Raw genomic sequence first — 23,659 nt, forward strand, 5'->3', positions numbered from 1 at the left:
CATATGCTATCTCTCCTACCAAGTGAAGTAGGTTAGATTTTACTTATGTTTACTTTCTTCTGGATGAGAAGCTGTATTTTAGACATTAAAGGTTGCCAACAATCTGTCAAGTAAGTAGGGTAGGGATTTAAAAGGAACAGCTCTCAGGGGCCCAGAAGGTAATGTGAATCAATGAAGAGGACCAGCTGTGTGGAGTAGGCCCTATCTGAAGGAGACAGTAGCTACTCAACTGTAGGTTATTTTTCTCAAGAAAAAATACATTTCTAGCACTGCCCAATATTCTATTTTCTGAAAGATGAGACATGCAGATTTTTGTGTAAAATCTGACAACTTTAAATGTTAACTAGAGAAATGCGTCAGTGGTTAAAGGACCAAAGAAGTCTGCTGGCTGCCAGTTTGTGGCCACTGAAAGAGAACTATACTGTAAAGATTCTCATTTGTACTGAAACATATAAAACTCTAGGCCCTGAATTCACATCATCTCTTTAGAGAAGTTATTTTCTCACTGCATATTTGGACTACTCAGCCAGACTAGAACTGAAACATTTCTCCTACTCTGATTCTGTAATGACAACATTCTATATTGGCTTTACTTAATATACACATCTGCCACTACCCACATACAGCAAAGGATGGCTAATTTATTTAACAGAGTAGAACCCAGGAGTGCAAACATGAATATATCAATTACCAAGTGGATGCTTGGTAATTACTTCTTGCTTCTAAGCAGCTCTGCTTCTTGCTACTTCTTGCTTCTGAGCATGAGTTCTATGAGAAATTTCCCATTCTTTCTGAACATACCATATTCCCTGATCCAATCACATTTGATAAAGTGTATGACATCTGAGAAGCAAAGAAACTGAAGAGCATTCAAATACTACTGGAAAATTAGCATGCCAGATATTTGTAGAGTATTTCCTGGTACTATTCAGAAACATTATATAAACTAATCTTCAACATATCCTTGCCAAATAGGATTTTTTTCCTCCATTTTGTACATAAGGAAATGAGAGTCAGAAAATGGAATGAGTTGGCCAATATAAGAAAAGGGTAGCAAAACTGGAATTCAAATTTTGATTTGAACTCTTGGTCAGTGTTCTTTCCACTACCTCAACATTTCTCTTAAAGGTTTATGCTAGTGAAATGGCTTGTGAAAAAGGGTAAACAAATGGGGAGGACAAGAAGTGACAAAATAATAACATAACACCTCAATTACCCAGCACCCAGATTTATTATGCCCTCAATTATTCAGCGTAATAGCTAATCTGGAATTCAGCATAGAAAATTTGAAAACTGTCACCAACCCCAAAAGTAATAATCCCAGTGAGGTCTAGTTTATGTTTATAGTTGCAAAAATGCAACATGGCACTGAAAGAATTAGCAATAACATCCTGAGTAACCACAGAGTGTTGGTGTTTCCCCATGTATAAGTAATAATCAGTGGATTCAACTTGTGGAGGGGGGGGGTGGATGTAAATATTACAGTCCACAATAGAAGGCAAGGAGAATGGATCATTAAAATTTCCCTGAGGTCCTACTCTGAAGGTTAACATAAACTGATCAATAATTTCAACCTGGCCAGTTTCTCTCCAGCAATGAAGAATATCAAACCAAGTATCTGGTTTACATGGTATGCAATTTTTGAAATCCAGTGAGCTGTTCATACTATGAGAGGCAAAAAAAATAAGAGTGATTAGAGTCACAGCACATTCACTTTCCTATGTCATACTCACTCTAGGGCACAACCTTACTGAAGTGAAATGCATGATGGATAGAACCTCTCACATATATTGGATTTGTCACACATATTGGATTTGTTATTCTTTTTCCCTTTCAGGAGCAAGCTCCTATATACATTTACATAAAGAAATGTTCAGATTATGAGAATCCATATCACACAAAATAGTCCTAACAATGTTACAAAGTAATAAGTTAATGGAAGTAAAAGAAGCATACTACAGCTGTTGATAAAACTGAGCTAATTATTCCAAAAACATTTTAGGCCACCGAACAAATAAATACTGATTAACTTAGGAAAAACAATAATGTTGCTAAAAATAATTTTAAATAAGAACAAGTAAAAACACAATTTTGGGGAAAGGCAGCAATTTTAAACTGTTAAATCATGTAAATACAGAACTTATATACTACCTTCATGAAAATTTGTAAGTCAAAAAAGAACATGAGGAATATATGTTCTAGAATACTTCTCAAACTGAATTCCATAGTCCCTTAGCGCCTGGATGTCTACAATTAAGTGACCTAGATCCTGACACTAATAATAAGATCATAATTGTCATACATGATCTGCTTTCAAACCTTTATTTTCATCATAACAGCCTAATTGTTCACATTTTATTAAGAAAATTAATAGTAAATGTTATAAATTTACATTATAAAATAATTACACAATAATAAAATACCATACATATATCCCTTTAATATACTGGGGTCCTTCATAAGAATTTAAGGTGCAAAAAGTTGCTGTCTTTTAAAAGTTTCTGTATTTAGAAAGATCAAAACTTACTGTTCTATGTCATATTAGTCAGGGATATATTCATAATACTCTATTGACAAAGCTAGAGGAATGCACAATACCATTTAGAAAAAATTTTATTAAGTACTGCGATTCAAACATCAGTGCTTTAATTATAACTAACTGTTCTGCTATCTGAAATAATACGTGAATAAAAATTTCATTCTCCTACTTTCTGGGTCACTATGGACTTACAATATCTCAATAAACTTTTCTATTGATACTTCAGAACCATGTTAAGAAAGCTTTTTGAAAATTTTGAAACTAAATTTACAAAATTATTGAGTCATTACTTTTAAATATATCACAGATTTTAACTAAGATAAGGTGGACATCAACAGTTAATATCACTTAACTAAAAAACCGAGATTTACTTCAGCCCTGTTGTATAAGCATACGTTAGATACAAAGAAAAAGGGTATCCAGACCTAGAAGATGTGAACTATTTCTAAATTCAGAATCTGAATCTGACTGCCAATTTAACCAAAAAATAATTAGGATGAAAAGTTAGCCCCATCAAAAATGTGAAAGAATTGGATGGCTAGGAAGAGGCAGCATAATGAGAAAGAACTGAAACCCATAGTGAAAAAAAAAAATCTAACAGTGTTAAAAATCTGTTTATTTTTGTAACTGTGATTTACATCCAGAGAATTAACATTCTTCCCAAAAAGCTACCAAACAATACCTCCAAAACACACACACACACACACACACACACACACAAACCCAGAAAAATCACAATCTTCATGCAAAACACGGCTTACTTATGGCTTCTTTTAAAAAAATCTATGAGATAATATATTGTTTTTAATTTCTACAAATAAATATCAAGCAAACTAAAATATCCAACATAAAAAGAACATTAAGTTAATCAGGGCCAGAAAAGCACTACTGTGGTGATCAATTGTTCTGGCAATGTCAGCACATAAGACGGTGAGAAATTACAGGAATTTAACCTTTGACCTCACCATCCTATGTACTGTTTCCATAACAGAGGCTTCAATGTTCTATCAGCAAACATTTCAACTTCTTAGCCAGCAAGCTCTAAGCTCGCCTTCCTATATAAACTTAGTAAAATTCAAATGTTTTTAATTAAAATGTTCAGAGATAAAGAGTAATGTGGTTCTTACCTCTGGTCCTGATGCATGTGACAAGTCTCCTCAGTGGCATAGTGGCTGCCTAAGCAGCTACAAAGACTAGGTTAGCAGCCATTTTGAAACAGCTGCACTGTCTCAGTTGCACTAAAGTGTAATTAAGATGGCTCCAGTGTGCACTCAAGAACTCACACAGTGGAAACTCAGCTATGTATCAAACAAAGCCCCTCCCACTTTGTCAGCCTGCAGGAAACTGAACACTGACAACAGCTAATGCATATACTGCAACAAACAATGCAGCTACTCACAACACAGCAAACAGAGAAGGCAGCAAGCCAGTTTTGTAACATAATGCCTGTGAATCCCGACTTGCAATACAGAGTTTGGGCACATCCTGATCCCAGACAGCTTGAAGTCCATGCCACATATTAGCAGTTACAGAGATAGAGCCAAATCACACACAGCAAACATCAGGGAATTTGCTTGAAAGAAAGCCTCCATTTCAGTCCAGAAAAAAAAAAAAAGTCAAACTATGCTCAAGGTCCTTTTTTTTTTTTTTTACTCTTTTATAGTACTTTTTACATGAAAAGAGTGCCAATTTTTATAATTTCTAGAAAGTTAAGTTGTTTAAATCCTGATAATCAATTTCCATTTATAGAAGGCTAATTAAAGGTTTTTCCCACAGAATCTAAGCCCCAAAGTGCTCAAATCTAGCCGAATGGTTAAAGCTTGCAATCAAATTATTGAATCTTGACAATTATTTTAAATAACTGCTGGGGAGGACTAGAGACATTAGCGCTACAGTGGCAACAAAGCTTATTTTGAGTCATCTGCCATAAAGATAAAAACAATTTCTTCTCTTCTGTAGTCCAGATGGTCACAAAGACATCTCCAGGTGAGTGGTTGGTCCCAGGGCAAATTAAATTTCATGCCGTGGCTCAGACCTCCCAACATTCTGACATGGGTGAAAAGCAAATAAAATAAAGAATGTAGACACCCCCGGGGGAAGAAACAAATAGGAAGAACAGAAGGGTAAAATTCAGTCTGAAAGTGGGTGTATTAAGAAGACAAATTTGTTTTAACAGTAACCAACCATCAAGAGAAGGACAAAAGCACAGAAAGAACCTGTTTGCTTGATAGCTCACATCAGCTAGGAAATCCATCTTTTCCTTTTGTCTTACTTGGTTTACCATCCTAAAATTTAGCTGCCTTGTGCTATTTTGTCTCTATCCACCACTAGATGTAGGTATTTATTAAAACACGTTAAGGGTGTAAGGGGGTGGTAGGGGTATAGCAAAAAGGAGATTGGCCCCATAAATTGATGATCGTTCAAGCTGAGTGATGGGCACATGGAGCTCATCATTTCATTCTATTTCTGTATATATTTGAAATTTTTCCATAATAAAAGTTAAAACATACTCAGCTTTTAAAAAGTCCTTATTTATTCTCCCTGAGGTAAACCAAATAACGTAAACTGCTTTAAGTACTGTATGAGGGGAAAAAAAGTTTATAGTTGATCTAAGCCACATTAATTCTTCAAAAATATAATGGATTCTCTGAGGGTGGCTCAAATCTATTTGTTAAAAGCAAGAGGTAACTGGGAAAGATTCAAACAGGATAGACATCACTGGAGCACTAGAATGTGGCTAAGGTTAACGGAGAGACAACCAACCAAAACATTTAGAGCTGCCTGATGAAGAGCAGCTGATATTCAAGAAGCAGATTCTTTCGGAAGCCTGTTCCACAAAGGTTTAAATTATGTAATATACCTTCAAATGTGCGGTGCTCCCCACACCCCCTTCAGCCTCCCCCGTCTCGCCAGGCACCTTCCAATGTAAATACTAAATACTTTTTTCTCAGTCTAAGCTTTCCGGAGCAAGCTAAGATGCTGGCTATTGGCTATAAGATCTACCTTTTCACCCAATTTAGATTTCAAAATAAGAGACATAATCTAAGTCCCCTCCTTATACCAATCCTCCTTCAGCGACTACAGTCATTTTACTACTAATTGACTATATCCTCTCTATTATCCCAAGGCACGTAAGTCAAATCAATATAATGATTGCCTATTTCATGAAAGGGGCTTTAGAAGACAAAGGAATAGGGAAGTCCATTAATATCAATCAAGCCTTCATATAAGTTTTATATACATTGTTTAAACCAATTCTCACATTAACCCTACAAGATAGGTTTTATCTCCAATTCGTGACTGAGGAAACATGCTCAGAAATTAAATAACTTCACGAAAGTGCGAACAGCTAAGACGCATCCTAGACTACACTCAGCCCAAGCCTACTGGAGCTGTGTCTGTCCCTTCCCACACTGGTTCTGTTTCTGTGCATCACGGAAACAACTGAGGAAAGAATAACGGTTAGGCTGTTCTTCAGGTAAGTGGTGTCACTGCCCATGTTTCATTCACTCTTTATCCCAAAGAGACTATCCCGGTTCACCCAATAAACCCTATGCATGATTCCACCTAAATTATCTTACCACTGACAATCCTTTCCTTGCTCTCCTTTCCCCTGACTATGCCCAACCCCCAAACCAGGTGTAATTGCTCTCTCAAGGTCTTTTATATATACCATCATTATACTTAGCATATTTCATTATTTATATCTTTATATATGAGTTCTTAAAGGACAGAAACAATTTAATTCACTTTCCACTCACTTCCATAGTGTGAAATAGTATTTATGTGCTCAATAGATGGTGAGTTGAAAGTAATTCCCTGTGTTTTCATTTCTACCACAAAAATCTCCGAAAATTCTACATCCTTAGGAAACTTCATTTTTAGGATCTCAGCTCTTACTTTCTAGGAAGAAGAAGAAGTCAGCTAGGTTTTTAGTCTTGACCTAAACAGCTCTGTACTTCAAAACCCAAGGTGGAAAAAAATACCTTTTGCAGGGCATTTTTAAGTTTTTAAAGTGTTTTTAGAGGCACTACATAGGAGCTAATATGTGTTAGAATAAAGTCTGAAAAAAGTCTATAAAAATTATAGAAATAAATATACTATTTACTTTAAAAAGTTTTTAACATTACTAAGAAAGAGTACAGCTTGATTATATAACGTCATAGATTACAAGAAATTTGTTTATGGAAGGGTTAGTCAATAAACCCAATCATTGCTTATTTGTGAAAGCAAACACATATGGCAGGCATTTCTAATGTAAGGTCAACATCTCCATGATTACTCAGTGGTTTACCTCTTCCTAAATAAAACTAGCCCTTTTCATATAATTGTTTCATTTCACTCTTACAATGACCTTGTAACATAATACTGCTATAATCTCAAATTCTTCATGACCAGAGAATGTAATCATTTGCCATGGGTCACACGAGTAGTAATGAAAAAGAACTATAGTAGAATTAAGTTTAGTCAACTACTACACTTTCTATATATCATATATCACACTATTAGAAAACTCTGGGGCTTCCCTGGTGGCGCAGTGGTTAAAAATCTGCCTGCCAACGCAGGGGACATAGGTGCGAGCCCTGGTCCGGGAAGATCCCACATGCCACAGAGCAACTAAGGCCTTGCACCACAACTACTGAGCCTGTGCTCTAGAGCCCGCGAGCCACAACTACTGAAGTCCACGTGCCCTAGAGCTCACGCTCTGCAAGGAGAGAAACCACCACAGTAAGAAGTCCGCGCACAACAAAGAGTAGACCCCACTTGGCGCAACTTGAGAAAGCTTGCACTCAGCAACGAAGACCCAATGCAGCCAAAAATAAATAAATAAATAAAATTTTTTTAAAAAGAGAAAAAAAAAACTTTGCACATGCAGAATATTGAAAATTCCATGGAACCTAAATAAATGGTTTCAGTGTATTAAGTAGAAAGTAAATACACTTTTCATTAATTCAGTTAATACACTTTAATTACACAAGTTACTATCAACATTATATATATATATTAAAAGAGAAAAGGAACATTAGAAGGTTACTAAGATGATAAACTGAAAACACCTAACTTCACTCCCTCAAGTCCCACTAAAACTACAGTGGAGGTATTTTTTGAAGGCATAAATCCTCAGGAACAAAGAGAAAAGTAAAAGGGACAATAGCTACATGATTTTGGGAGCTGGAAAATAAGCAGAACCACCGGTAACGAAGTCAGCAGTTCCCAAAACACTGTATTCTAAGCTGCACTGGGGATAAATTAAGAACCAATTTGATTTACATGGCAGAAACTTCAAAAGACATAGAAACTAGAAGAACTAAGCACTTTGGAAATTGGGGTGAAGGGAGCAAATAGTAGGATGGTATGACTAAAAAAGAGAAAACTAGTGAAAGCTGTTTGTGAAGCAGTAAGATACCCTAGATGTCCCTCATCCCATTCCACTGAATGCCTGCTCTCCCCAATCCTAGCAGAGGTCTGAAAACAATACCCACAGTTAAAAATGAGAGTAGCACACCAAAAAGAGGGACTGAGTGCTCACTGAAGAGAACCCAATCCTCTTCCTCCATTAATCTCCCAGAATGCTGGCAATCCGATCCTTACTCTCTATGTGTGAAAATGTAAGACTACTCTCTGAGGGTAGTCAACAAGACACAAGGCCTTAAGGTCTTGGGAGCTCTCCAAAAACAGCCCACCCAGATCAGCCTCTATAATGAAGTCCAAAACTGACAAATTTAGATATGCTAATCAACTTTTTACTCTTCCACAACATATTATATACAGTCAGGCAACGAAGAGAAAGGCAACTAAGAAAAGTCTAAGAGTCTAAGATGGAAGACAGAGATTAAAGAAAAAAAAACAATAAAACACAAAGCAACAGACTACACAGGGAGAAAACTTCAAAAATAAATTAATATCTATATATATCAAAAGATGCTGCATTCATTTGTCAAGAATAGAATACTACAGGCAAGGATTACAAAACAGAAATTAAGAAATGATAGAAAAAAAATGAAAAACTCAGTAAAAGGACCTGATGATAAGAAATCTACCTGAGCAAAATGACAAAACTGTAAACAAGAGAGAGAAGAAAATTTGAGTATCCATTCAAAAATTCACATTGGAATGACAGAATGGCAGAAAATATCACCAATGAAATCATTTAAGAAAAATTCCAGGACTGAAAGGCAACAGCTGCTAAATTGAAAGGGCCTGATGAATTCCAGCAAACAATAATAAATAGATCCATATCAAGGAATTAAAGTGAAATTTCAGAACACCTGGAAACTAATAACAGATTCTACATGCTTCCATTGAGGGAAAAAATCAAAAATAAGAACCACTTCAGATTTCTCAGTAGTAACAGAAGCAAAAAGATAATGGAGCAGTGCCTTTAAAATTCTAAAGAAAAATGATTTCCAACCTAGCCTTGTATACCTAGCCAAACTATCAATCAAGCATTAAAAATATAAAATGACAATTTTCAGACACACATAAGTCTCAAAGAACATATCTCCTATATATTCTTTCTCAAAAAGCTACTGGAGAATGTGGTCCACTCCCTCCAATGACAGAATAAGTCAATAAAAAGACATGGCACATGGAAAACAAAGGTCCTACACAGAAGAAGAGGGGTGAGAGAAATCCCCACAATGGTGAATAAAATTCTAAGGATGAAAGCAGTATACCAGATATAGAAAAAGTAGGCTAGCCTGGAAAAATGAAAATCAAGAAACAAAAATGAGTCACGATCCTTGCTGCCACTGTACCTGAGGGGGAAAAGAAGTGTCTTCTAAATAATCCTTAGTAAATCCTTAGTAAAGGATTGTACCAAATCATCTCAGCTATTACTATTACATGGATGTGATTCATGGATACAGGCATCCTGGTATAAAATTACCTTCATGGATGGACCTCTGTCATAACTGTATCAAGAGAATGAGTCATGATTTCCATAATTCTGTTAGTTCAGGGCAGACAACTTTGTGTAAATAGATTACTTAACTCTAGATCAGGAGAATAAGAATTATTTAGGACTAAATGAAATGATTTAATTGTGGTTAACATTTTATTTTTAATGGTCATATAAGAAAAATACTTTCTTCTTAATCTACCTTTAACCCTCAATTTAAGATATATTTTGTATAAATAGTCATTTAAATAGTATCTTGATCCAATACCCTCAGAATTCCAGGGGGCAGAATATCCTATGAAAGACCTTAATACAGGTTTTAAGTTAATAAACTATGAGAATATTTTAAGAACAATTCTATAGAAAAATACTGAATATATTGATTGGCCTTGCTTAAAAACTACTTAGAAGAATGATTAAATCTTGTATAAAGTATCATAACTGAGTCTCTCTACTTTTTATGAACCCACTTACATAGTTTCAATGAGAATGTGTTTTCCTTCCTTTCAGAATAAAATGGATAAATCAAATTTGTAACCATGACCACAGAAAAATGCAACCTTTAAAAACAAATCTCTTTTAATTAGCTATGACAGGGAACAAGGACTGCATCTCAAATGTAGAAATGATGCCTTCTAGGTCTTCACAGGATATCAATATAGTATCTCTTTCATAACTTATGGATTCCCAGCTTTAAGAGGAATAAAGAATATCACTTCCTGACAAGACAAGGAACACTGACAAATGTGGGACTCTTAGAGAACCATGATACCATACAGTTTTAAGTAATGCAGGCAAAATCTCATTGAGATAAATTAAATGGCTCTTGGTTCCTAATCTTGTAATCAAGCAAATAAATAAGTAAATTATTATGCTTTATAAAACTAGGCAGAACTTAACTCTTAACTCATATCAAATGGACACAGTTTTGTTAAGCAGACAAAGAGAAGTCTTTCTATACTTATCAATACGTCATTAGTTCAATAAACTAGTCAAACAAAACATCGAAATAAAGAATCAGAAAATTATTAAACAAACTTATATGATCAAATCTGTACCTTAAGGGGCAGAAACTTGGCCACAGGAAGGGTTATGGAAGAAAACTGACACTTTGTTTTGCCTCAACTTTAAGTGAGCATGCCCAGCAAGTTCCATAGCTGAAGGGTAAATAAGGGGTGAGGGATCACCCTGCACCCTAAAATTAAAAAAAGAAAACAGGATAATTCTATGTGGATCTAGCTCCCAAAATAAATGACTTCATCTCTAACTTTGGCAATAATGACAGTCTGAAGAATTATGACAAACCTTGAAGGTAAATAATTAATGTGAGAAAATGGCTGCTTTTTCACCACGATGAGGCTCAGAGATTTAGTAATCTTTGAGGGGTTTTTATTCTTTAAATACTCTGGTGGTGTGTTTTGGTTTTGGTTTTGGTTTAATTTAATGAATAAGTCCTAAAGCTGGACTCTCTCACAAACCTTTGCAAATAAACTACGTTTCTAAATGCATATTTTTCCTACTAGTAAGGGGCATGATCAAACCTACTTTTCTAAGTTGCTTTTTAAATGTATATAAGTTCTAGCTCCAGTAAGGAAGAATATTGTCATTTTCCATATATCTCCTTGTACTGCAGGGCTCCCTAAAGCTTCACGTAGCTGCCTCTTAGTAAATATTCATGTCTTACTAATAGATTCATCAATTGGTTGAAGCCAGAGATGAAAAGTGTGTCAGGAACAAATGCTAACATTTTATATAATTAATCTCAATTAATCTCTCAAAGTAAGCCTACCAGGTAGGTGGTATCACCATTTTATATGTAAGAAATACTGCTGGGAAACACAAATTGGCCAGGTTCCAATACAAAATTACTATACTTTCCACTTCACTATATTACTAACTGGTTTTAGGAAAATTCTTTGTCTTTTCTGTTGTTCTTTCTTTTTCTTCTGTCAATTTGCTTGCATATTTTTAATCTTCCAACTATTATATCACTTAAAATATGTTTGATGGAGAAGAGAATTACACAACACAAAATAATTATGTCATTCCATCTTTTCATCAAACCCTTATTAATTTCATACATATGTCCTTCAGAATTGTATTTTAGAAACTTCTTATTAATAGGTAAGCAATGGTGTTTTTTAATTTTTTTCTATTTCTTAATGAATGGGATTGACGAATTTTTTCCAAAAGTTATTTTACTATTTATAATTTTCCAGATGCAAAGTGCCTGTCAAATCTTTTGACAATTTACCCAGTGGATGCTTGGCTAAGTAAACTTCATGGTTAATTATTTAAAAACAACAACAACTAAAAGTTCTGACATGTAGATTATCATACATCAAATGAAAGGAGCTAGAACATCTTACTCTTTTCTTTTTTTTTGGCACCTAAAACAAAGGGGTTCTATTCTTTCAATAAGAAAATATTTACTGAATATTAAGGTACGTATTGTGGAATGCAATTTTATACTTTTATTAGCAGTCTTATTATACCTAATTAGAAAGGGTTTGTCTTTAAAATACAACATTTGCCAGATACATCAGTAAGATAAAATTCCTAACCGCAGGAAGCTTATAAAGTACTACATAAATAACTATAAACATAAAAGTTGAAAGGAATAAATGCCTTTAAAAGAGATACAAAGTAAAAAGAGAAATTAGAGAATTTCCAGCTGAGGATAACAATATCCTTTATTAGGTACATTATGTAGGCACCGTGGCATCAATGATTTTTTATTTATAAAAATCAAGGATTTGGGCCTCCCTGGTGGCGCAGTGGTTGAGAGTCCGCCTGCCGATGCAGGGGATACGGGTTCGTGCCCCGGTCTGGGAGGATCCCATATGCCGCGGAGCGGCTGGGCCCGTGAGCCATGGCCGCTGAGCCTGTGCGTCCGGAGCCTGTGCTCCGCAACGGGAGAGGCCACAACAGTGAGAGGCCCGCGTACAGCAAAAAAAAAAAAAAAAAAAATCAAGGATTTATATCAGAATATGTTCTCCTAAAAGTAATACTTTCTTTCCCACCTCTGAGATTTTGAATACCCTCTTTATTCTCTTTACTAAGAATATCCTTCTAATTCTTCTTTTAAAATACAACTCTTCTAGGACTTCCCTGGTGGTCCAGTGGTAAGACTCTATGCTCCCAATGCCGGGGGTCCATGTTCGATCCCTGGTCAGGGAACTAGATCCCGCATGCCGCAACTAAAGATCCCACGTGCTGCAACTGAGACCCGGTGCAGCCAAATAAATATTTTAAAAAAAAATTTTTTTTTAAATACAACTCTTCTAAGGTTTCCTTGATATCCCCCCAACAGAGTCCCACTTTCTGTGCCTTACACAGATATCTATTGTGTTACACTTATCATCTACAGAGAGCTTTTTTTTAATTACTTACTTATTACTTAGTTATCAGATAAATTTTACTTGTAAGCAAAGAATTTATGACCACAGTTATTTTTTACCTGTGTATATTACAAGGCCCTCAAAAATCACATTTTCCATCTTGAGAAATCACAAACTCAACTTTGAAACTAAAAGAAGCAGTTCAAACAATTGTCAGAGTTTACCTACAGTCCTTCATCCTTTTAAAGTAAGTTAACTGGCAAGATTCAAAGATAGTACACTGAATTCTTGCAAAACTAATCATGATTTAATGTTTTCAAAAGCAAGCAGAAAGAGGAAAAACTCTGCCTAATAAGGTAAATATTTATAGTAACTACAATCTGTCAGGAATCATGACTACAAAGCTCTCAAAATTCCATTTCAAAGGAAGATATATAGTTACAACTGGATCTAATTCTTAAAACAGAAAACCAGTTTTCAATATCAAATTATGAATTAATTAGAGACCACTTCTCCAGCTGCCTTTAGTAGCAGAAAAGGCTAACTGTTCTCTAATACCCATTTCTCTCCTTGTTTTATAAAATTTTCTAATTTTAGCTGGTTGTCCAGCCAGATACTACATTTCCCAGCCTACCTTTCCCCGCTAAGTATGTTCCAGTGATTAAATTCTCACCCATAACACATGAATCTAAATGACAGTACTACTTCCAGATGAGGCTCTCAAAACAATGAGTGTGCACTCCCATTGTTCTTTCTCCCTTGCCCCTGGCTGGTGAAAGCAGCCATGTTCAAGCCAGAAACCATGTTCAACATATGGAAACCATACATTAAGCCAAAGCCACTTACAAACCTGAAGACTTTTCCTCTGTATTATTACACAAGAGAAATAAACATCATCCTTAATAGTAACAGAGTGTCTCAGAGCAGTTTAGCCTTTACTGTAATCCAATCAGCTCCTGACATTGACTACCTAAAAGGAAATAAAAGAAGTTCAAAAACAGTCTCTTTTCCATACTCTTCCCCATTTCTTCCTTTTCTTGAGACATTTAATCTAATAATGGTAACAGGGCAGGTACACTCCTAAGCTGGAAAGTCTTAGTTGAAAATGAGCTGAAGCAGTCAAGTCATTCATTATTGTTTCACCAATCTCTTTTTCTTTTGCTCCTGGTCCTCAAAACAGCAGAAACTCTTCCTACCTTCTAAGTTTACCTTTCCACAAAATGGAAGACATCACCTTGGACAATTACTGGCCCAAGGAGAGATCCTTTTACAGCCCTGTCAGTTCTGAGAACCACTATTCCAACATACAATTCAAGTTCCTTATTAGAATGTAAAAGTGCCATACACATAATTCCTGGGTACCTACCAAGACAATAGTTCCCAAAGTAGCACAGGGCTACACAAACAACAAAGAAAGGGAGAAAGGATTATATGACATAATAACACTACTACCTCACATCATCATCGTCAAAAGGGGTCTCTCGGGGCTTCCCTGGTGGCGCGGTGGTTGAGAGTCCGCCTGCCGATGCAGGGGACGTGGGTGTGTGCCCCGGTCTGGGAGGATCCCACATGCCACGGAGCGGCTGGGCCCGTGAGCCATGGCCGCTGAGCCTGCGTGTCTGGAGCCTGTGCTCCGCAATGGGAGAGGCCACAACAGTGAGAGGCCCGCGTACCGCAAAAAAAAAAAAAAAAAAAAGGGGGGGTCTCTCTCCCAAACTAAAGGGAATATATCTAGTTGTTCCTAGTTATCAGAACTGTAACTGATAATTCTGTTATTCTGTATAACAAAAAATAACACAAAATTCTTAATAATATTCTAAACAATGAAAAACTGCAGACATGAATAAGTGAATATTTCTGATGGTAAAGTTAATGTTTCTGATGGTAAAGGTCATCTTCATTTCTCAGACATTCATATTTACATAGGTCCAATTATAACGACTCTCAGGAAGATAATATCAACTGTACCCTTAGGCCTGCCACATTTTTTGGAAGGTGACCAAGGAGATGCCCGTGTCATTCTCTTAAAAACTCAAAAACCCAAAGATCAAAATTCAAAACTGAAAACGTTCACATTGTATAAATAAACACTAGCGCCCTGGTTTTCTCACTTTGCAGCACTTAAAAAACTGGAAATGCTGCCCAGCAATCATAGTGTCTCCAATACAAGATGGATTCCACCATACAACTTGAAGCATATATAAACAGTTTAATTTTGTGGAACTCACTTCTCTGTTTTGAAAAAAGTAAAATAACAGAAAAAAAACACTGATTTCCTCTGCAGATTGCATGACAATCTAAGAACACTGAGAAGTAATTTTTAGTCTTGGACTCTCTAAAGAACATAACAAGATCAAATGGGCAAGGATTTTAAAAAAAGAAGCTCCACTAATGGATAGGTAGTTTCTAGATACTCTAGGAAACTAACAAGGACAATGCTCCCCAGAGCTACTTGATATTTTTGTAATCTACTGTTAAAATATCACCTTATTTTTATTTATAATGCCCTACAGCTGTCAGGAACTCAAAAGCAAGAACTTTACTCTCAAACTTCTTTCTACATGTAACTCCTTTGAAAAACTTGGTATGACAATGTATGAATTTTCCATATACCTCAAAACTTAAAAACAAAAAGTATAATAGAAATCTTTCTAAACCAAATCATACACCTCTTTGTCTTCTTGAACAAATTCAGCATAATTAAATATTCCTATAATTCAGAATCATAATAAGATCATCTATTACCATAATGAATGTGCTATAAATACTAATTTGTCTTTAAGAATAACAATTCCCAAATTAAATAACCTCAAAACTAAGTTTTTAAATTCTTGTTCTAACACTTGAAATCTGACCGCTCTTCACTATCAAGTTGCCAGCCATCTCTTCTTGCCCCTATCCATATGCATTTTTCTAGTAGCATTTCTCCTGTCCCTAATTATCTATTACAGTCTGAAAACACAAATACCACAATACATCAGAACTATGAAAAGTTCTCAGGTAAGGGCAAAGGTCATACACAAAAAAATAAAAATATGCAAACTTCTATAAGTGGATTTGCTTGAAAAATATCCAAAGACAAAATTTTTTCATTAGAAAGAAAATGCTGAAGAAAAGCCAGTAATATCTTAACACAATTTCTACCTATTTCTTAGATTTATTTTTATAAAGCCAATAATATTTTACCATTTGATTTTTATCTTTAACTTCCTTGATTTCTTCTTTACGTGCAACCACCAATTTTTCAAGTTTAACTATATTCAACAAAAATATTTTTACAATAATCTGACATCCTTTCCTGTATCTAATATAAAAAATAATTTTTTAAAAGTAGGTTTACAACTGAAATACGCTATCAATCAAGATTATACTTTTCACTGCAATCAGCACAAAGAAAAGATTTAATAGAGAATGAATGTATACTAATACTTAGGGAAACATCCTTATGAGAGGAATATTTAATGTTACCAAAGAGACTAAAAAGAAAATTTTTTACCTTAATTATATATTATTTGTTAGGTTCCACACTGGCCAAAAATGAATCAGATAACTTTTCAAAATTTCTCTGTTTAAAAAAAAAAAAAGGTTGGGCTTCCCTAGTGGCACAGTGGTTAAGAATCCACCTGCCAGAAGACCTAAATAGATATTTCTCCAAAGAAGATATACAGATTGCCAACAAACACATGAAAGAATGCTCAACATCACTAATCATTAGAGAAATGCAAATCAAAACTACAATGAGGTATCACCTCACACCAGTCAGAATGGCCATCATCAAAAAATCTACAAACAATAAACGCTGGAGAGGGTGTGGAGAAAAGGGGACCCTCTTGCACACTGTTGGTGGGAATGTAAATTGATACAGCCACTATGGAGAACAGTACGGAGGTTCCTTAAAAAACTAAAAATAGAACTACCATATGACCCAGCAATCCCACTACTGGGCATATACCCTGAGAAAACCATAATTCAAAAAGAGTCATGTACCAAAATGTTCAGCAGCTCTATTTACAATTGTCAGGACATGGAATCAACCTAAGTGTCCATTGACAGATGCATGGATAAAGAAAATGTGGCACATATATACAGTGGAATATTACTCAGCCATCAAAATAAATGCAGTTGAGTTATTTGTAGTGGGGTGGATGGACCTAGAGACTGTCATACAGAGTGAAGTAAGTCAGAATGAGAAAAACAAATACCGTATGCTAACACACATATATTGAGTCTAAAAAAAGAAATGGTTCTGAAGAACCTAGGGGCAGGACAGGAATAAAGACGCAGACACAGAGAATGGACTTGAGGACGTGGGGAGGGGGAAGGGTAAGCTGGGACGAAGTGAGAGAGTGGCATGGACTTATGTGTACTACCAAATGTAAAATAGATAGCTAGTGGGAAGCAGCCACATAGCACACGGAGATCAACTCAGTGCTTTGTGACCACCTAGAGGGGTGGGATAGGGAGGGTGGGAGGGAGACACAAGAGGGAGGAGATATGGGGATATATGTATATGTGTAGCTGATTCACTTTGTTATAAAGCAGAAACCAACACACCATTGTAAAGCAATTATACTCCAATAAAGATGTTAAAAAAAAAGAATCCACCTGCCAATGCAAGGGACACGGGTTCAAGCCCTGCTCCGGGAAGATCCCACATTGCACGGAGCAACTAAGCCCATGCGCCACAACTACTGAGCCTGCACTCTAAAGCCAGCAAGCCACAACTACCGAGCCTGCACGCTACAGCTACTGAAGCCCGTGCGCCTAGAGCCCATGCTCCGCAACAAGAGAAGCCACCACAATGAGAAGTCTGCGCACCACAAAGCCTGCACCCCCACTCGCCACAACTAGAGAAAGGCCACACACAGCAAAGAAGACCCAACACGGCCAAAAATAAATTAAATAAATAAATTTGCAAAAAAAAAAGGTCTACATTAAACACAGAAGAAGAATTCTGTTTTCAAATACTGTAGAACACTATCTTGGTAGCCTATTTTTCTCATTTCTAACTTCATACTTGAACTATTTTCATGATGCTATATTCTAAAGCAGATTAAAACTGGAAATGTCCTATACCCTCTACCATGTCATCCCTATTAACATTATACCATTATAGGAAACCAGTAAGATAACACCTTAATAAAAATTTTTCTGAGTTCCTAAAAACAATACATTTTTGTGGGATCTACAGGAAATGCATCATATTCATGAATTTTAAAAAAACCTAACAGTATAAAGATGTAAACTTACCCTAATTTAGGTTTTATGCAATTCTAAACAAAACTTCAAATAGTTGGGTTTTTAAACTTTGCCAAATGTATGTACAAAAGGAGGGAAAATTAGCTTAGAAAACTGTGAAAAGGAATGATATCTACTGCCCCTTCATATATTTATATAGTTTATAGCACTACAGAAAATAAGACAATGCAGTACTGCTATATAAACAAGACCCAGTTCCAGGGTTGTTAACCTGCTTTTAGATTTTACATTACATATTCTTGTGAGAAGCTGATAAAAACTGTAACTCTTTCCCCAGAAAGAAAAAAGCACATATGTACACTCACACAAAATTGCGTATATCATGGAATCCACGGAAGTTTTTTAAGTATCTCTAGAACCCCCAAAGGCCAATGGACCTGAAGTTAAATATCCCTAGTAAATGAAGCAGAATTGATAGCTCAAACTTAGTAAGTTATGATCAAAAGAAATGTATCATCAACATAAAATTCTAAGAAAATTAGGAAAAGATGGAAACTAGCAACCCATCTTTACGCAATGTCAAAATAAACTGCATATAGGCTAAAAGGTATTTTTTAAGGTAATTAAAACATCCAGAAAAAATAAACAGAACAGACGAACATTTAGTTCATCTTACAGTATTTTTTATGCAGAGAAGTCCTTGAAGAAATAACACATGAAAAAGCAGTGCATGTGACTTCATAAAAATGTAACAATTCTAAATATGTAAAACCATAGCAATTAAAAAAAAAATCTTAACTAAAAAAAAACTTCAGGGCTTCCCTGGTGGCACAGTGGTTGAGAGTCCGCCTGCCGATGCAGGGGACACGGGTTCGTGCCCCAGTCCGGGAAGGTCCACATGCTGCAGAGCGGCTAGGCCCATGAGCCATGGCCGCTGAGCCTGCGCGTCCAGAGCCTGTGCTCCACAACGGGAGAGGCCACAACAGTGAGAGGCCCGTGTACCGCTAAAAAAAAAAAAAAAAAACTTCAAAAAATATGAAAAGCAAAGGGCTAATATCCATAAATAACTTATACATAAGGAACATATTAACATTTACCACAGAAAAAGATACATAAAATAACCTCAAACAGTAAAGTCACAAAAAATGAGAAAGTTGCATATATATTAAATATTTAAAAGTTCAATTTCACTAGTTATCAGAAAAAATGCTAACCACCAAATTGATGGTGGTATAGGAAATGCTTTTCAATAAAACTAAGTTTTTATCAGTTTTGTAAATTACTTTAAAAGTCCTTTGTAACAGTAATTTCAAAAAAATATTATGTGATGTAGATCATGACTCATGTACAAGGATGTTCACTGCAGCTTTATTTATAATAGAGAAATGGGCAACAAAATGTTCAATAAGGAAAGAAACATTTAGTAAGTCACAGTACATTCTTATTAAAGACACCAATATTACGTAGCCATTTAAAAATATATTTCAAGAACATTTGATAATTTGGGATATTTTCACAAAATAACTATTATGTAACCATTAAAAAAAATTTCAAAAGAATAATGAAATGGATAAATATCCACAATAAAATACTAAGTTAAAAGGGCAGGAATGAAATTATGATCCAAATGATAAACTAATTGATCAATCAATAAATGGAAATGTCACAAAAATCACAAAAAAATAGTGTTTATTTCTAATTAATTTTCAATACTTTCCAAATGTGCTATAGGGAAAAAGATTTTAAATGACTCCCAGTAACTTGGTATTCATTCAGTAACCTAGTCTTAATAGTAACTGAAATTCCACAGCATGCTTGTTATTGATAGAGTACCAATGAACAAACAGTAGATGTTCAGACAATTCATTAATCTTAGTTTTAAATTTATAGAACTATATTTGCCTTTCTAATAAATGTAACAGCAAAACTGTCCTACCAATACATATTTACATAGTACATTATGTTCTTCAGTGTTTCAAGTGCCTCTTATGATCTTCCACATTAACCTAAGAGGCAATCATTTGTATATGCAAATGAAAACATAAGCTTAAATATATAAACCAAAATATTTCACTTTTTTGGAAGTGCAGAATGAACCATGCCCTATGATCAAAGTTGTTTTCTTAACCTAACACATACACACAGACATAGACATAGATACAGAAAATACAATGTATTTCCAACTCTAAAACACCTGAAATAATGTCTGGAGGGTGGAGGCGGTGTGCTGGGTAATTACCCTGGAAGCATAAAAGGGAAAAGATTACACAACTGCCCTCTAAATATATTTCTCTGTAGAAGACTTCAGGGGTTCAAAAATTATATCAACAAATTTTCTGTTGAGAAAAAAAGAATTATTCCCATCACTGCATTCTATCTCCTTTGTGATGTCATTTTTTAAAACTCCACCATCCAAAAGTATTCCCTTCAATTACATCTATTTAATACTTAACCGTTCTTGTAGGCAATAAAGTCCCTAAACCAACCAAGATTATAAAGCAACAGCCACTTCTTCATCTGACAAGTGACTGACTTAAACTCAGAGTTACATAACCAACCAAGAAAACAACTGTTGTATATACAAACCACAGATGAAATTTATGACAACCATTTACAAGTTTTCAGCCCAGTAAGAAATAATTTACACAATGGTAGAATTATATCAAATCGTATAAAACTTCTCCCAGAGGTTTATATAAGATTTAAATATAGTGACACTACCATTTTAAAGTAAAATAATCAGTAACATACTTATAACTACTTTAAGAAACTAAAACCAGGAACATACAATTTTTAAAAATCTAACACAATTGTATCTTACACACATGTATATATGGTAGTTTGTTTTTTTTAATCAACTGATTTATCAATGATTCACAATTTCCTCATAAAGGCCTCAGTGTAGTTGGGAGTTCTTTGTAGAATTCTTTATCAGAAAAATTTACCAAGTTTAAGTACTATATTTTATATATCATTACAAACAAAATGCTAAGGAAATGATTAATTTTAAAAGTCAAGGTACCAAAAATAATCTAACTGAAACAGTAATGGACAAGTGATCAGAGACAGAAAAAATGTAAAACTCAAATGCAAGCAAGATCAGAGGCACACACTGATTAAATTAAAACTTCACCGACTGAGTATCAAATATTTTTAAAAAAAATAAATACCCAAGGAGATTGAGATTTCTTTTTAAACATTATACAGATTCTTCCAATGCCCCTTCCCCCTCATTTTTCCAAAACTCAAATTGTTTCTATTTTGAAAACATTCCATAAAAGAACCGGTAAAGATAGGGTTAAAAATGTATTTGCAAATATGCAGTTCAAATAATTGCACTTCCCGTGAGAACACCACTAGGTGCTGATCTTCCGCTCCCTAAATATAAACTTGAATCCAGCAATACCCTTAAAGTGAAATAAAAATCGAGAACCACAAGGGGACAATCATTTTTACACAAAATTAAGTCCACAGCTTCTCAGAGAATCGGAGAAATACAAGAAAGGAGTTTGGAGTCGGTACAGGAATACAACATAACAGAAATGTTTTCCTTTTAAAATATAGGAATTCGAGCGTAACAAAACGAAACCCCTCAAGAATGAGTAAAATTAAATCTAGAACCCGAATGGCGTCCAACAAGAACATTAGATCTTGAAAATGAATATTGCGCTTGCGCAGCCACCGCCCCGCCAGCTGCACAACTGCAGCTAGAGCCCGACCCCGCAAGATCACGTGCTCCCATGCAGCGCCCGCCCGCAGCTCCGCAACCGCGCAGGCGCAAACACAGCTCCTGCAGCCGCCATAATGCGGTCTTCACTCTAAAGAAATACAATAATAATTTAACAAAATGTGGTTATAATAGCCCCTGGGACTCACATATACCTTTCGAGGTGGGAGATGAGGGAGGCGGAACCAAGTTCCTTCCTACAGAGCCGTCCCGCGCAGCCGTCCCCACCGCTGCAGCCTCAGTCTCGCGCGCTTCAGTCTCCGCGCCACCGCCGCCGCTGCCGCCGCCGCCGCCGCCTCCGCAGATTCAAAAACAAACCCGCTTCTCCCTTGCACGCGCCGGGGCCGTTATGCAAATTATCGTAGGCGGGGCTCGGCGGTCCTAATATTGGTCACGCCCACCATGCTTTTAGCCAATGGGCTCACGGACTGGCCGTTCCCCATGCAAATCTTCTGGTTTTTTATTTGAATGAGAAAAATTGGCCCCGCCTCCTGCCGTGGAAAAGAGAAGGAAGTCTGAGGTGGTGGCGCTGCGCCTTTCAGTTGCAGTGAGGTGTGTTTTTTGAGTGGAGCCTTGGCCAACCAGTGAGTAGCGCTTTGTGAGCGCCCTCTATGAGCCTCAGGAAGGAAGGAAGGGAGGAAGGGAGGAAGGAAGGAAGGAAGGAAATAGGTAGGTGAAAGTTAAAGAGCTGAGGGAAAGATTTTCGAAAAAGGCTGAAGTATGTTAGGTTGTTTATCGTTTATATTAAAAAGTCAGAAAATATACTTCACACTGTGTAAATCACGAGGGAGTGGCGCAAACACATCTTTTCTTTCAGTCCTGTGCCAGAGCAAGCGCTTCCAGTCATACCCTTCCACCTGTTGTATCCCTGTTATTCAGTTTTATTTTGGGAGCCAACCCTTCATGAAGGCCACAGAGTGTAATGAAAAAGGTGCCTCTGTATTTGTTGGGATATCTGGGCTCACGTCCAAGTACTCCTGCTTACGTGCCTGTTCCTTGAAATAAGTGCGTTACTCAGTTTTCTCTTCTCTAAAATGGTGATAATGGCTCTAATTCAAATCAGTTGAGAGGGCTAAATAATAGGATAAATATAAGTGTGTTTTGCAAAGCAAGAGCAGCCTAGCAAATATATGGTGAGGTTTGGTGTCGTTTTTTAACATCATCTCTCCCTTAAATTAATCTATTCGTTCAATATTTATTTAGCAATGCCGGTGTTCCAGACCTATATTAGGTGCCTGTCCTCAAGAAATCTCTACTACAGTGAAGGAGACAGAAAAGTAAACAGGAAATTTTGTAAGTAATAAGAAATTAGTGCAGGGTGGTTAATACTTATTTCTATAATTTGGGGCTTTCAACTTAGTTGAAATACTGCATGGCTTTTGGGAGGATCACCTAATCTAGACTTGGAGAATCAGTAATGCCTTCCTAGAAGAAGTAATCTCTAACATGAGAACTGATTAAATAGATTTCTTGCCTAAAAGCTGAACTTTATTGTGAAAGCAATGAGGAATCACTTAAAAGGTTTTAAGTTAGGAAATAACACAATTAGATTTGCATTGCTTAATTGCTAAGCTTTGTAAAGTCCTTAGCACAGAACATAGTACATGGGTGCTCAATAAATTACAAATAGAGGCTCAGTTATAACAAATTATGTATTGTAATTTATTTAGTACATAGTGCTCAATTTTAAAATAGATGCTCAGCAAATTATAAATAATATCAATATTTAAAGTTCCATTCTATAAAAAGAGAAATGGGATAGGAATAACAGAGTTCATTAGGTTTCTCTTTGTCTTCTATAAGCAAATAGAAAGGAATCATTTTTATAATAGCTCACTCTCAATTGTCTTGGCTAATGGCAAAGGGAAAGTAATTGAACATGGACTCACCAACTGATCAATTTTCTTTCTTGCTCATATTCTAGACTTGCCTCCCTAAAACTCCAGTTAGAC

General features: G+C 35.8%; 1 protein-coding gene across 2 annotated transcripts in view; it reads right to left on the reverse strand.

Annotated features, from left to right (window-relative positions):
• The window catches only part of ATF7IP (activating transcription factor 7 interacting protein), a 114,747-nt gene extending 92,575 nt beyond the window's left edge, over nucleotides 1-22,172 (reverse strand). The window contains exon 1 of one of the 2 annotated variants that reach the window (XM_082634585.1): nucleotides 21,863-22,172. Coding sequence is in view for 1 of the 2 variants with exons in the window: in XM_082634584.1 (XP_082490710.1) it covers nucleotides 3,667-3,683 (17 nt within the window). In the remaining variant the exon portion in view is untranslated. Of the gene's footprint in view, nucleotides 1-3,666; nucleotides 3,928-21,862 lie in introns of those variants that run through there. The other variant, XM_082634584.1, reaches the window with a different exon arrangement.
• Between the last annotated feature and the right edge of the window lie 1,487 nt (nucleotides 22,173-23,659).

This window comes from Mesoplodon mirus (genome assembly GCF_964341445.2).
Source record: "Mesoplodon mirus genome assembly, chromosome: 11".
Classification (NCBI taxonomy): Eukaryota; Metazoa; Chordata; class Mammalia; order Artiodactyla; family Ziphiidae; genus Mesoplodon; species Mesoplodon mirus.